Below are 14,685 nucleotides of genomic sequence, written 5' to 3'. Positions count from 1 at the left end.
GTCCTGCTGACGAAACACAGCCAATATATATTTCCAAAAGATTTCAGTTGACAAAAAAATTAGCTGTGGAAAATTGTAAGTGATCTAGGAGCTTTTTACAGCAGATGCCATTGAAAACGGTAAGTCTACCCCTCACAGCCTTGCTTTCATACCTGTCATGGCGCTGCTCTGAATAAGGTCTATAGAAGAGCTATTTTAGGTTCACTTTGGGACCCTTTCTTTTCTTAGAGAGAGAGAGAGAGAGAGAGAAATAAGATTGTTTCAATAATCTGAAGACCCTTTTCCCACTATAAAATCACATTATGAAATAAATGTTTTTCTCCAAAACACATTGGCCACAATTCTTGATACCCCTAGAATTTTTTATGAATAAAATATCTCTGAAGTATATTCCCATTAATATTTACCATTTTTTTTAGCACACCAGGGTCAGGGTGACTAGGAACATGAAATTGTCCAGCTATGACTTCTTGTTTCACAGGAGTTTAAATATGAGGAAACACAAAGGCCAAATTCCCTTAATCCTCCATCACAATGAGTAAAACCAAACAATATAGTTCTGATGTGCAGCAAAAGATTGTTGAGCATCACAAAATAAAAAGTGGCTGTAAGAAAATAGCTAAAGCATTGAGAATCCCCATTTTGACCATCAGGGCAATAATTAAGAAGTTATAATCAACTAAAGATGTTACGAATCTGTCAGGAAGAGGACGTGTGTCTATATTGTCTTAATGGACGGTGAGGATGAAAGCTTGAGTGGCCAAAGACTCTTCAATAATCACAGATGGGGAATTGCAGAGATTAGTTGAGTCTTGGGGTCAGAAAGCCTATTTAAAAAAAAATCAAACAACCCCTACATCACCACATGTTGTTTGGGAGGTTTTCAAGAAAAATGCTCCTCGCTCCTCCAAAAACAAACTCCAGCATATTCATTTGTCAGACACGACTGGAACTTCAAACGGCACTGGGTTCTGTGGTCAGATGAAACTAAAAAAATTGCTTTTTGCCAGCAAACACGCTAGATGGGTTTGGTGAACACAAGGATACAAAGTACCCCATGTGTACAATTTAATATACCACTGGATCTTTAATGTTGTGGGCATATTTTTCTGCTGGAGGTCCTGGACTTCTTATTCAGAGACATGGCATCGTGGATTCTATCAAATATCAACAGATAAAAAATCAAAACCTGACGCCTTCTGCTAGAAATCTTATAATGGGCCGTGGTTGGATCTTCCATCAGGACAACGATCCAAAACAAACATCAAAATCAACACAAAAATGTGTTGTGGAGCACAAAATGAAGCTTCTGCCATGACCGTCCCAGTTCCCTGACCTGATGAGTGGAGTGAACCGAAGAGGAGAAGCACCAACATGGATCTGGGAATCTGAAGGATCTGGAGAGATTCTGTATGGAGGAATGGTCTCTGATCTCTGGTCAGGTGTTCTCCAAACTCATCAGGCATTATAAAAGAAGACTCAGAGCAGTTATCTTGGCAAAAGGAGATTGCAAAAAGGTATTTAATAAAAGGGTATCAAAAATTGTGGCCAACGTGTTTTGGAGAAAAACATTTATTTAATAATGTAACAACCCCCCCCCCCACACACACACACACTCACAATTTCAATTATTGTACTTAAATGAAATGTTAGATTTTAGCCAATTTTTTGAATGAAAGATCAAAAGGATAAACGATGCAGATTTATTTTTTACAGCCATTTTTGATCATATTTACCAGGGCTATGATTAATTCTGTGCACAACTGTACTTGAAGTTAATCTAACAGTTGTACCTTTGCATAAACAGCCCACATGACTCATACTCATGGGACACTTGGAAATAGTTGACTCCAGGAAGTGCTTTAGGTAATTACTGATCACCCACCCAACTTAAGATGAACATCTCTTAGCCCTCCTCTGACATTTCTTCAAGCAGAATGTCCTTTCATGTTGTGATATTAATTGAGTAAATGTCCTGTGTCTGCATATGAACTGTATTATTATTATTATTATTCACAGCTGGCTACTGTCAATGTGTACTTGTGTTTTTTTTAAGTCTCCAGGTTTAAAAGGGTTAACATTTGTCTGTTAGATTTAATGTTACCACATGATTCCATTGTATTAATTTGGTTGAGACAAATTATAGACGGCTATGGATAGCCTATACATAGCCTACTTTAAACTTATATTTTACTTATATTTTACATATTACATATGTATCATATTTTTCTTAAGTTTAATATATTTTAGTCTATAACATTTAATTTGTGGTCGTTGTCTTAAGAATAATAAGTGTATTGTGTGACTTGGAATTAAATGGTTTAGTATAGAATACAAATAGGCTATACAACTTTATTTAAATGGAAGAATTTGGTATATTTCTTTATAAGATTTAAAATTTTAAATCATCAGCTGTCTCTAGCAGATTTTACAAAGCTACGACAGCAGATCTGAGTCTGACAGAAGTTCCTTGGAAACTCCTCCCGCTATGTCATGTGACATGTCAGCGTAATTTCCGGATGCGATACAGTAAAGAGCAAAGACATTTTAACAGGAGGCACATCGTCCACTCTGCATGTTTTCCACACTAAAGTAGCGTCGAGTCTCGTGCTACTCAGCGGACCTTCTGATTGGTTACATGCCTTCTGACAGTTTTCTTCTATTTTATTATTTTAATATAGCGCAAAGGACTGTAATTTCTTTTTGAGGCAAAAATATGTTTGCCCATATGTGTATTAAAAAAGTTATCAGACAATCTGGGATTGATGCTGAAAGAAAGTTACTCCGAAGGGAAAATGTTAATGCAATTGATAAACTGATTATATAAATATATATATATATATATATATATATATATATATTACTGCCCATACAAAAAAATAATTTAAAAAAATGCAGAAAAGCTACAAAGGTTCTGTATTATGTTTTTATGATTGTAAAAGTGTACACAAATTCTGGAAAGATTGCACGTGTTAATGTGAATATGATTGTTTTTGTAAATGCAAAAATAATAATTCTGATTGGTTAATTATTTATATATTCACGAACATAGAATCTATGTACAAATATAGCCTATTCCATTTTACGGCTTGCTTTTGTAGCAAGCACGATCTCTTAATTAAATGAATCAAGAATGAGAACATTTTTATTTATTACATTTGTTTTATTTTGTCTTTTTAAAGTATATTAACGTTAAGTTATTATACAATATCATGTTTGAAAATACCAGTTATTAATAATTTTATCCTTCAACCCAAAAGGTTTTTAATCAATGTTTACTTACTATTTCCCACCACTAGCGCCTCTCACTTCCAGCAGTATCACTGCGAGACGCAATGAAGAGTGGGAAGGCTAACTAACATCTTTGACTGGAGTGGAAAAAACACAGCTCTATTAGCATATACCAGCAGATTATTATTACATGTCTGGACGGTAGCCGGGAATCAACTCGGAACGACAAACCAGAAATTGAGTTTCATTCCTGGAGGGCTCTGCTTTTTATTTGCGGATGAGACATGTCCTCGGCGGCGTCCAGGCCTTTATTTATTATCTGAGAGGAGTCGTAGCTGACTGGCTAGCTGGCTAACTCCTCCCTGCCCCCTCACTACGAGCTAGCTACTTAGCGACAGAGGTGTGAATATATAAAGAAATCCGGCTTTGGCAGGCTGTGGACAAGAGAACGATACGTATGTGGAATATATACATTTTCATGCGTTTGTTAGCAATGTAGTGTTCGTTTGCAGCTGAAATGAGGTGTACGTTAAATGTTGTGTTAGCGATAAGCGGGTCTGTTGGGGCTGATGTGACCACTGGTGGATATTTTATATTGGAGCCTTTTAAACCGGCAATATCAGACAATATGTATAATTTATATTTGTAGTCTATACAGTATCCGATAGCAGATAGACTATCAGTTTTAAGCTGGCAAGAACAGTATAGCTGGGAGATAGCTTTACTGGATGCCTGAGTTAATTCTACCTGGGTATTACTTATTAACTATTTGTTTACTGTTGGTGCTTTTTGCCCGTTTAAGTCGTCGTAGAGAATTGAGCACAAGAAATGTATAAAAGAGAAGCTCCGTCATAGTTTTGTTTTTGCAAAGGTGCCTGAATGTATTATACATTTTTAAATAAATGATCACTCCGTAAATTGGGTGTTAAATTAGTTATTTGTGTGAAAAAAATTAAAAGAAACAAAGAAATCAGCAGCACTTCTGAGAAATATCAGTACATTGATGTATAGTCACACGAGATCATATCAGTCTTCTAGAAAATGCAGTTTAATTGTACTGGGAGGGGGTCGTGCCCCATGGGTGCCGCCATGTTGAGATCACATGACATGATCAGTGGTTGCATATAATAATAATAATAATAATATTAATAATTTATTATGCTTTCAGTCAGTGCTCAAGGTAGAAAGCATAATCATAGAAGTACATCCAAACAAAACTAGCAATATAACACCAAACACAATTAACATAAAACAGAGCCCAGTTAAAACTGAATAAGTATAAAAATACGTAAAATGTTTTGTGTTGAATATGTATTGACCATGATCTCCTGTCTTCTCTGTTGCAGTTGACAATGAATGGCCTTTCTGTGAGTGAGCTGTGCTGCCTGTTCTGTTGCCCCCCCTGCCCCAGCCGCATCGCTGCCAAGCTTGCCTTTCTACCCCCTGAACCAACCTATTCCCTCCTGCCCGATCTGGAGGCCGGGCCGGTACCGGCTGGACCAACGGGGACGTCAAGCTTGCGCTCCCGGGGAGGAGGTGGCGGCAGTGGTGGGAGTTCGATAGGGGGTGTGAATACCACTGGAGAGGGGCGCTGGAAGCTCCACCTCACAGAGCGGGCAGAATTCCAGTACTCCCAACGGGAGTTGGATGCCACGGAAGTGTTCCTGACTCGCTCTAGTCGGGGAAACAAAGTGGGCTGCATGTATATCCGCTGTGCCCCCTCTGCCAGGTAGGATTGAACACATTTTTGGATTAGTAATAGGGGCTTTCGCACCAGGTAGTTATAGGAACTAGCCACCAGGGCGGTTCCCGAGAACTAAATGTTCCCCTAGGGCCATTTTCCTGGTTGCATTCGCACTGCCAGTAGGAACTCTGAAGTTACGTAAGCCACGCTTGTTTTTGTGACTTTTATTTTGACAGCGCTGAAAACGGTAGAGCGTGAGCACGCAGCGCTCCCATTCTCCGTCTTCATTAGTTTACAATCTGTTTAACAGTCTTGTCTGTACTTTATTGGATGGAACTGTTATACAAAGAAAGTAAACCGTATATGTGTTAGCGTTTGCCATGTGGTTGATGCCCAGTGTTGCTAGCTGACCAGAATCATGTTACGCTTGGTCCCCTAAAGTTGCGTTGGATTTTCTCCTTAGCGTAAAGGTTGAGAGGTCCATCTATATCCGTTTTCCGTGTTCGTAGAGGTAGTTTGTGAAGTAAATATATAGGTTATAAACTGTGTGTGTACACGACCTTTTAAAAAATGTCGGGGGCTGGTGTTTTGCGTGCGTTCGGCCAATCAGCGTACAATTATGTCACTGGTTGTTCCCATTGTGCTGGGTTAGACCCCACTCTGAAGTTGGAGCTAATTTAGTTCCCATTAAAATTGTTCCCAGTCCCTATGGTGCGAACACGCCAAAAAGCGGGTACTTCTACAAGTAGTTCTAGAAACTATGAAAAGGTTCCTCCGGTGCGAAAGCCACTAATGTTTGGAGGGGCCTTATTTGTAGTTTTCACAATAATATATGTTGAACTCAAAGTGTCACGTTTCCTCTGATGGACCCCCCTTTTCCTCCCAAGGGTCATTTACATTCCTTCATTCTTTTTTCATCTTTCCTTTGTCCCATTTCCTGCTTCCCTCTCCGAGTTTGTCTGCTATCTTTACCCAGAAGCCACTCCTTCCTGGACGCATTCTTTCTTTATCACACACCACTTTATTCCCACTGTTGTTACTTGTTCCTTTGTTCCTTTATTTCCTCTTTAAGAGTGATTTCCATTGGATGAGTACAGAGGTTTTTGTTGTGCTCGATATTGTGGACGTCTTTTCACAATAGATGTCTTCTCTTCTCTACACAAAGTACGTGTTATTTCGTTTTGAAAGTCTGGATTTGATATCAGTTTTGTTATTATTAACTAAAGCAATTAAAAATAGTTCTTTAATTGAAATAAAGCTGAAATTAAAATATGACAGTGCTGAAATTACTAAAACAAACTTAAATGAAAATAAATTAAAGCTAAATAGAAGTGTTAATAATGATAACAAATGACTAAAATGAAAATGAAAACTGACAATATAAAAGATCATTCAAAATATTAATAAATACTTTAATGGTATATCATTCAAATTCAAATGACACTGTTTGATATACAGCCAACCGTTTTTTTTGCCACCCGGATTATTTGAAAAGAATTCTACACACAAACACACCCATATTAGTTATGAAACCATTCCCTGCAGCGTATCGGGCTCATAGCTCACTGCAGATGTATCTACATGCACAGTGATTCAGCGAATGAAATGATAGGTTACAAAGTCTCTTTGTGGATCCGTCTTGACTTAGATGTTGAGTCAGACCCTGAAATAGTGTAATGAGCATATTAGAGAGTGACTTTGTACTACAAGTCCCATCAGCCTATTTCTCTATCTCCCTCTTCAGGTTCACTGTCCTGTTCTCCCATGGTAATGCGGTGGATCTAGGCCAGATGAGCAGCTTCTATATCGGCCTAGGCACTCGAATCAACTGTAACATATTCTCCTATGATTACTCCGGCTACGGGGTCAGCACGGGGAAGCCCTCGGAAAAGAATTTGTATGCAGACATAGATGCAGCGTGGCAGGCTCTACGCTCAAGGTGAGACAATCAATACCAGGGCACAACCAAAACAACAGCATGTGCATAGTAGGGCTCAAGTTTTACAGTGCTGCATCTGAATGTATCAATAATTTAAAAAGTTTTAAATAAATAAATAATTTTATTTAGCAAGGACCAGTTAAATTGGTCAAAGGTGGCATTAAATACACTTATAATGTTACAAGAAATGTCTATTTCTAATTTCTGTTCATCAAAGAATCCTGAAAAAATGCATCACGTTTCAACAAAAATATTAATTGGCACAACTTTTTTCAACATTGATAATAATAAGAAATGTTTCTTAAGCAGCAAATCAGCATATTAGAATGATTTCTGAAGGATCATGTGACATTGAAGATTGGAGTAATGATGCTGAAAATTCAGCTTTGCATTACAAGAATAAACAGTTATTTTAAAGTGTAATAATATTTCACAATATTACAGTTTTTAATGTGTCTTGATCAAATAAATGTAGCTTTGGTGAGCATAAGAGACTTTCGATTAAAAAAAAACAATCCCAAACTTTGAGCGGTAGTGTATATTAATTTCTATCCTAGATTTTTGCTTTTGCTCATAGTTAATATTCTGTTCTGGTACAGCATATTTTGTCATAAAAAGTGGTGACTGTTGTGTTTATGCACATTTTCAGCCTTCTTTTGAGGAATCGATGAGAGACAAAATGCATTTAAATAATACAAAGGCAAATTGAAAGCACATCTTTCTATTGTCTTGTCCTCGCTGGCTAGACACAAACATTTGATTCGTGAATGACTCTTATGACTCAGTTCGTTTTAATAATCATTTTAATAAAGACTATATTAGTCTTCATCTCATCATGAGTTGTTGATTTGAATCAGACTAACAACTCACTCAATTGGTTGGAGCTTGACTCTCTAAACCATAAGCTATTATTTTCGCCATGAAACGAGAACTGATACTGTGTTCATTGGTGGCTTGTAATATTTAAATTGGTGTAGGTATTTACTGGTTCCTCATATGACGAGGAATGATGTTAAAGATACACTTTAACAAGTCTTTTTAATGGTAGTGTTATTAAAAACATGAATGAACCTAAAATAGTATTATTTTTGGTTGAGCATTTTTCTTTAATAGTCTATAGAAAGGTTTATACCTTTCTTAAAAGTGCTAAAAGAATCCTTAAAGAAATCCGTAAGAAACCATTCAATAAACTAAATGAACAGAGACCAATATTCTTTAATTCAGGAATGAGAATTTTCTCAAAGGCTGATGAAAATTCACACTCCACTCAATTTTTTGCAAGCAGTCTGCAAATCGTACTGCTCTTGGTGTGAATAGGCTGTAAATTACATTGACATGAGGCAGTTATTTGTTCGGTGTATGACATTTAATTAGCTTTTGATTCCTCTCCTTCAAACAGATATGGCATCAGCCCAGAGAATATTATCCTGTATGGACAGAGCATTGGCACAGTGCCCACGGTGGACCTGGCATCACGATACGAGTGTGCGGCTGTGATACTTCACTCTCCTCTCACCTCTGGCATGAGGGTGGCCTTCCCCGACACTAAGAAGACTTACTGCTTTGACGCATTTCCCAAGTGAGTGCCAAAAATCATTAGGTTCTAACTTGTCCTTGATTATTTGCGTCTTATTCCCATTTCCACTAGAGGTCTGACAGGGCTCATCATTGTTAATGAGCTGATGATTTGCCTGGTCATGGCCAGCACAGATTGCCGCTATTTATGAGCTCTATTCCCTGGGTTTTGGTTTTGGCGAAAGCAAACAGAGTTGTGTTGTGATGTGGATTGCTGACTGAGACTATACTGAGCTTCTTGTTTTGACACAAAATGGGAATCATTCTTTTTATTCTTTAAGTTCGATTACAATAATTTTCATTGCATTTTGGCTGTGACAGCAGTGTGGTGGAGGTCAGAGGGAGTTTGGTTGCACTCGGTGGGTGGTGTCATTCAGTGCCAGTGTAGTAGAACACATGGTCGCATACAGCTGCAGTCAAAACCACCACTGTTCTCGCACAAGTGCTGTGTAGTTGGCTGGCAGCTGTTTAGTACACACACACACACACACACACACACACACACACACACACACACACACACACGTATACACCACATGTACCACACTTGAAAATATAACTTGCCAAGATACATTTCCAAAACCAAACCGTTGATGTACCCCATGGAATTCCATAGTATTTTTTCCCCATAACAGCATTGTTTCAATTTGAAAGTGATTTTTTTTTAAACGTTATAAATGTCACTTTTGATCAATTTCATGCATCCTTCCTGAATAACAATATTAATTTCCTTCAGGAAATTATAATTTTTTTACTAACCTGAAACATTTTGAACGGTAGTATATATTATTATTATTATTACTAAACGTTACGTATTCAGTTATATTCAATTATATATTAACATATCAATTTGTGTGACATCAAATTTAAAAGCATAAATAAAACTACTAAAATAGTTCAGACTGTTGCTTTCCAGTAGTGGGCTGTTATCATGCTAGATGCTACTGAAAAATGAGTTGGAAGTTGAATTTAATTCATGGCATTTCATTGATCATATACATCAAGTGTGAAATGAGCTATTAATGGTTATTTTAATTTACTTTCTGTGTGGATTATGTATTTCTTCTAACACCCTGTGTCCCTTTGTGTGTTCCTGCTTCAGCATTGAGAAAGTGTCTAAAATCACATCTCCAGTGTTGATCATCCATGGGACGGAGGATGAGGTGATCGATTTTTCCCACGGGCTGGCCCTGTACGAGCGCTGCCCCAAAGCTGTGGAGCCGCTGTGGGTTGAGGGAGCCGGACACAATGACATCGAACTGTACACCCAGTACCTGGAACGCCTGCGTCGTTTCATTGGGCAGGAATTGGCCGCACAACACGCCTAAGCTCTCCCTCTTCTTCTCCTTTTCATCCCACCATCTCCCAGTCCGAGCGAGAGTGAGATGGATGCATCAGTAACTTATTGAAGGCTGCCATTTTGAATGGACAACCTTACTGTCAGAGCAGCTTGACAGATGATCCACTGCTCAGATTTGTTTTCTTAAGTGTTTTCGTTTTTTCTCCCTCCATTTGTCATCTCCTTGTACACGTGTCTATGTATATGTGTGCATGGGGACCCTGGGGGGTGGAAGTGGAATTTCTCTGGGGCAAGAATGGATGGATGAATTCTTCTGCCGGATTCAGTCCAAGGAAATAAGCCAGACAGAGTCCTGTACCTCCAACCAGACTGTCTTTCTCCATATCTGAGCATTCATCTGTCAGTTGAGTGGTTTGCTTCTCCGACCTGCTCCCATGATGCCTCAGCCTGAGAGATTTTCACTTCCCACTTCTCATCAGGCAACCTAAAATAGCTCAATCTCAGCGCCTGGCAAACTTCCTAGCCTTCCTGACCCTGCAGGATGGAATAAACCGGTTGTTTGGTAGAGGATTTCAGGACTGAGTTTTGAAGCATCCTACACGGGTGCAATGATGCCCACCTCTGCATCTTCATTTTTTCATCTAATCATTTGGCCTTTTCTGGATGGCTCTTGTGGCCAGGTGTGTGGGTCCATTCTCTTTCATATACCCTGCGGGATGCTCACCTCTATGCACCGACGTTCCCTTTTATTGAGTTTTTGCCTTTATGTAAAAGATGAGCTTGGGATAAGATGACACCTGATGATGTACACCGCTCCAGGCAGTGAAAGATCGAATCCTGGGATGTTGGCTTTTGTTCCCAGCATTGTCAATCTATTTTATTTCTCTTTGGTGTCTCTGTCCTTTCTTCTCAGCATGTGAGGGTGTCCATAGCACCCTGAGGTGAAAGAAACTTGGAGGGCTGCTCGCTGATCATCATATTTCAGTGAAACCACCGCACTTGGAATGACATGATACGGAGCATATTCGCGTCCAGATCCAAACATCATGCATCTGAACTGTTGGCCAGTAGAAAGATCAAGGTTTTATTCTCTCGTCGGGACTTTCCTAAAGCCAGATCTTCGGCATAGCATTTCCACATTCATTCTCAGCTAGTTCAACTTTTAAAATGGATTTATGGGCCATTAAATGGTCTATTTGTGTAGGAACAAATAATGTACACAACACAGTCAGAGATAAAAACAGAAATCACTTCTGAACCCCCGTGGCAATGACACACAACTCCCAACCAGTTTTTCCCGTTTTTAGCCTGACGTCACGAATGTTTCTTTCATGGAAATGTTATTCCTCTTCCTCATTCAAGTCTGAGGTGAAGTTATAATCATGCATGTTTACTCGGTGTCTCTTGATTTATCATTTTGTTTTTTAAGCAAATCATTTCAAAGCATAACACATAATTTAAATACTCCTCTTTGTGAATATAAAGGATTTTCTTTTTCTTCCCACTTCAAATTGCTAGTTAGTGGCACATGGTTTAATCTATCTAAGTAATGTTCTGACAGCTGGGGGCAGGTTTAAAGATTACAACTAGCAATAAAGGCACAACAATGAGGTCATCCACAACAACCTATTTTTGTGATGTCATCTCTAGTCATGCTGCTCCTCTTCAAAGGGAGTTTGTCTGATATGATGTGGACGCAACTATCAGGTTATCTGATGTTTAGAAAGATTGTAAAAGCTCTGAAAAACAACTGTGAATTATCAAGGGAACTTGCTGCTACAGATCTCGACTGAATGGTCTCAATGAAATTAAAGGGCCGAACCCTGCAACCTTTTGTTGTTTTCTGATGCATCAAAGACTACCAAACCTTTTCAGTGAGATAAGACATCGCTTCCCCATGCTGGCGGGATTCATTCTTGCCCTTTTTTAAGGGATAGTTTCACCCAAAAATGAAAATTCTCATTACTTACTCACCCTCATGTTGTGGTGAGTAATTGATATTCTTTCAACCAGACAGTTGACTGCACCCATTGACTTCCATAGTATCTATTTTTTCCTGCTCTGGATGTCAATGGGTGCCGTCAGCTGTCAGGTTACCAAACTGTCTGGTGAGTAAGTAATGACAACATTTTAATTTTTGGGTGAACTATCCCTTTAACATTGTGGGCTGCACAGTCATTCTGAATTTCGCACAATAACTTGTTTGTTAATTAACTTCAGTATCTTTTTGGGGTAGGTTTTTGCAAGATGAATAATCTGATTTTGTGGTGCCAGAAGATTTCATCTCCAGATATTTTTTTTTTTTTTTTTTTTACCTTTATCCATCCACTCTCCTTGTTCATATGTGTTCTGGTTAAACTCACTCCAATTACTGCACAACGCAAAGTGATTATGTATTCCGAAAACAAAACACTGGTTTGTACATAATTTCCAAAGCCTAATTCCAGCAAATCTGATTCAATGTTTCATCGTGTACTGAAGTATGTAATCTGGGGTTGGACACAAGGGGGCTTGTTCGTTCTCCATTCTAACCAAAGATGACAGGTGTTGGATTTGCATTGGCCGCCCACTGCCATTTGTCAGCGCTCAGATGTGGATTGGAGCAGGCGGTGGACTTGGGCTGTTCAGACAGAGCCAGTTCTCACACAATACAGGCTGCTGTTGATGCCGCCGAGGGGAAGTTTTTGACTGGACCGTTGGTGCGTGTTTACCTCCTGCAAGACACAAGTGTTTGCAGGGCTGAAGCAATACCAACTTAAAGCCAGCAGACTGGATGTGTGTGTTCAAACAAGAAGGGAGGACGTTGGCTTGAGGAAGGGCTGGAGTTACCCAGAGACTCCATCCCAACACATTCAGATTCAGCTCTTTTTATTAAGATTTTTTTTTTCTTTCTTGTTTAAAGAAAGTAAGTTATAGAAATATCTTTTTAAAACTATCAGATGTATGTACTGTATAACATTGTTTGAGAAGCTTAATCTTGAGGTTTGAGAATCTGTTTTTTTGTATCTTAATGGATCGGGAGTAAGAGTTATTGGGGTGTTATTGTTCTCTATCCTTTTATGCATTATTCTAATGTTGTTGTTTTTAGGTTTAAATATGTCTTTTTCCTTTTTCCAGAATTAATAAATAAAAGAGATCTTAGAAAATAAAATTATGAATTGATAATTGTTGTAATTCTCTTTTCTTGTAACTGCACACAGAAATATCACATTTATATAGCAAAATATAAATGTTTGTTTTACACATGTATTTAATATTGGTTTTAATACATTTACTTTTATCTAGTGCTGTCAAATTGATTAATTGTGATTAATCACATAAAAAGTTTTGTTTACATATATATTACATTTATAATATATTTATACGTGTGTGTATACAAAGACACGCATGTGCACACAGAGATATAAATATAATAATATACACATTTTATTTAAACAAAAACCCAGATGCAATTAATCACGTTTAATCTATTTGACAGCACTAATTTTAATACATTTATTTTTAGATTTTAATATTTGATATAATTAGTCTTGAACTTGACATTATGATTTGATAATTATCGTGAATCAAATTTCTTGTAAAATGAAATAGGAAGATTACATTTACATGCTATACATTTATTTTATATTAAGATTTATGTTAAAGCCTTTATTTATTTTTAAATAAATGTAATGTTTATTCAAACTGAATATATTTATATTTTATGTTTTAATGTTCAATCTTGAACTTGACAATATTAATTGATAATTATTGTAAATCTATTTTCATGAAACATACTATAGTCACATTTGCATACAATTATTTAATATTTATTTATTTACATTTATTTAATGCATTTTTTATTATTTCATTTTTTTTTTTATCTGACTTTTAAATGTTGAATTATTAGTTATTGTAAATCTATTTTCTTGTAACTGCACTCAGGAACATCACATTTATATGGTGATATATTTTACAGGCTGAGCAGAGCTGAATTTCCCAGAATCCTTGGGCTATAAACGTCCTCAAGAATCGTAAAACGATCGTAGCAGCTGACCTGCATATTAAATTGTGATCCTCAACTCCTGTGGAATAGACATTAAGTCCCAACAATCATTGATGAGGCATTTATAATTCAAGGCACAGACAGAGAGAAACATTCTTATGTGAGCGTGTCGGATAACGTTGTTGCCGTTGGCCCTGTTTTGTTTATTCATCATGTAGCTGCATTTCTCTTCTCATCTATGTCGTCGTCTCCTCCAATTCATCAGTTAATGCCAAACCGGTCCCAAGACTCTTGATTTGAATCTTCCTATGCAAAACAAACCAGTACAAGAGTATATGTGTGTGGGTGTGCATAGAGAAAAGAGTAGCAGATCAGCAACAGATGGGTTCTCTTATTATGTAACAAAAAATCTCCAATTATCCGTCTCATTTTAATTATTGCCCTACGAGCTTTGGCATGACCCAGCCTATCGGCAACAGCCACAGTCAAGAGGCGTTAATGCAGCCAGATGGGATTTAAGACCTTCTGTTAAACACACACGCCTCTCTCTGAACATGCATGTGGATATGCACACAAAACCTTGTTTCTACAGTCTAATCACACTTGGATTAATATCACAATGCCCATTTGCTTTTATTCAAATGCATCAGTTAAGCTATTAACACATGCTGTAGATGTGATATGCCAAACGCATGAACATAAAAGGATTATTCTGGGTTTACTGGGAGTGTGGCATAATGTTGATGAGACTTCCAAAAAATTTGATTTGGATTTTTATTATTTGATTTGGTAACAGTGATGCATTTACAATGAAGTTGCGATAGTCTTTTCTTAACTTGTGACAAATATCCGAGTGAACGGCTTCTCGAACAAGAAAAAGTGTTTGCTACTCATTTGTTTTGGATTGATGGACTGTTGTGGTTAGCTATTGCATGTATAGTGACAGGTTGTCCCGGCCTTGTGTCAGTGAA

General features: G+C 37.7%; 1 protein-coding gene across 1 annotated transcript; it reads left to right on the top strand.

Moving 5' to 3' along the window:
• The first annotated feature begins 3,349 nt into the window (after positions 1 to 3,349).
• On the top strand, positions 3,350 to 12,894 carry abhd17ab (abhydrolase domain containing 17A, depalmitoylase b). The gene is made up of 5 exons (XM_082189273.1): positions 3,350 to 3,686; positions 4,578 to 4,960; positions 6,660 to 6,854; positions 8,254 to 8,433; positions 9,532 to 12,894. The coding sequence occupies exons 2-5, from the start codon at positions 4,584 to 4,586 to the stop codon at positions 9,755 to 9,757; spliced, it is 978 nt and encodes a 325-aa protein (XP_082045399.1). The 5' UTR covers positions 3,350 to 3,686; positions 4,578 to 4,583; the 3' UTR covers positions 9,758 to 12,894.
• The last annotated feature ends 1,791 nt before the right edge of the window (positions 12,895 to 14,685 follow it).

The sequence above is a fragment of the Leuciscus leuciscus genome (genome assembly GCF_965113295.1).
Source record: "Leuciscus leuciscus genome assembly, chromosome: 13".
NCBI classification, from domain to species: Eukaryota; Metazoa; Chordata; class Actinopteri; order Cypriniformes; family Leuciscidae; genus Leuciscus; species Leuciscus leuciscus.
This window is presented reverse-complemented; position numbering and strand designations above follow the sequence as displayed.

Excerpts from the sequence above, each read along its gene's own strand:
- abhd17ab (XM_082189273.1), top strand. The coding sequence starts at position 4,584 with ATGAATGGCCTTTCTGTGAGTGAGCTGTGCTGCCTGTTCTGTTGCCCC. Across the intron at positions 6,855-8,253 it reads TGGCAGGCTCTACGCTCAAG|ATATGGCATCAGCCCAGAGA; the intron begins GTGAGACAATCA and ends TCCTTCAAACAG. Across the intron at positions 8,434-9,531 it reads TGCTTTGACGCATTTCCCAA|CATTGAGAAAGTGTCTAAAA; the intron begins GTGAGTGCCAAA and ends TTCCTGCTTCAG.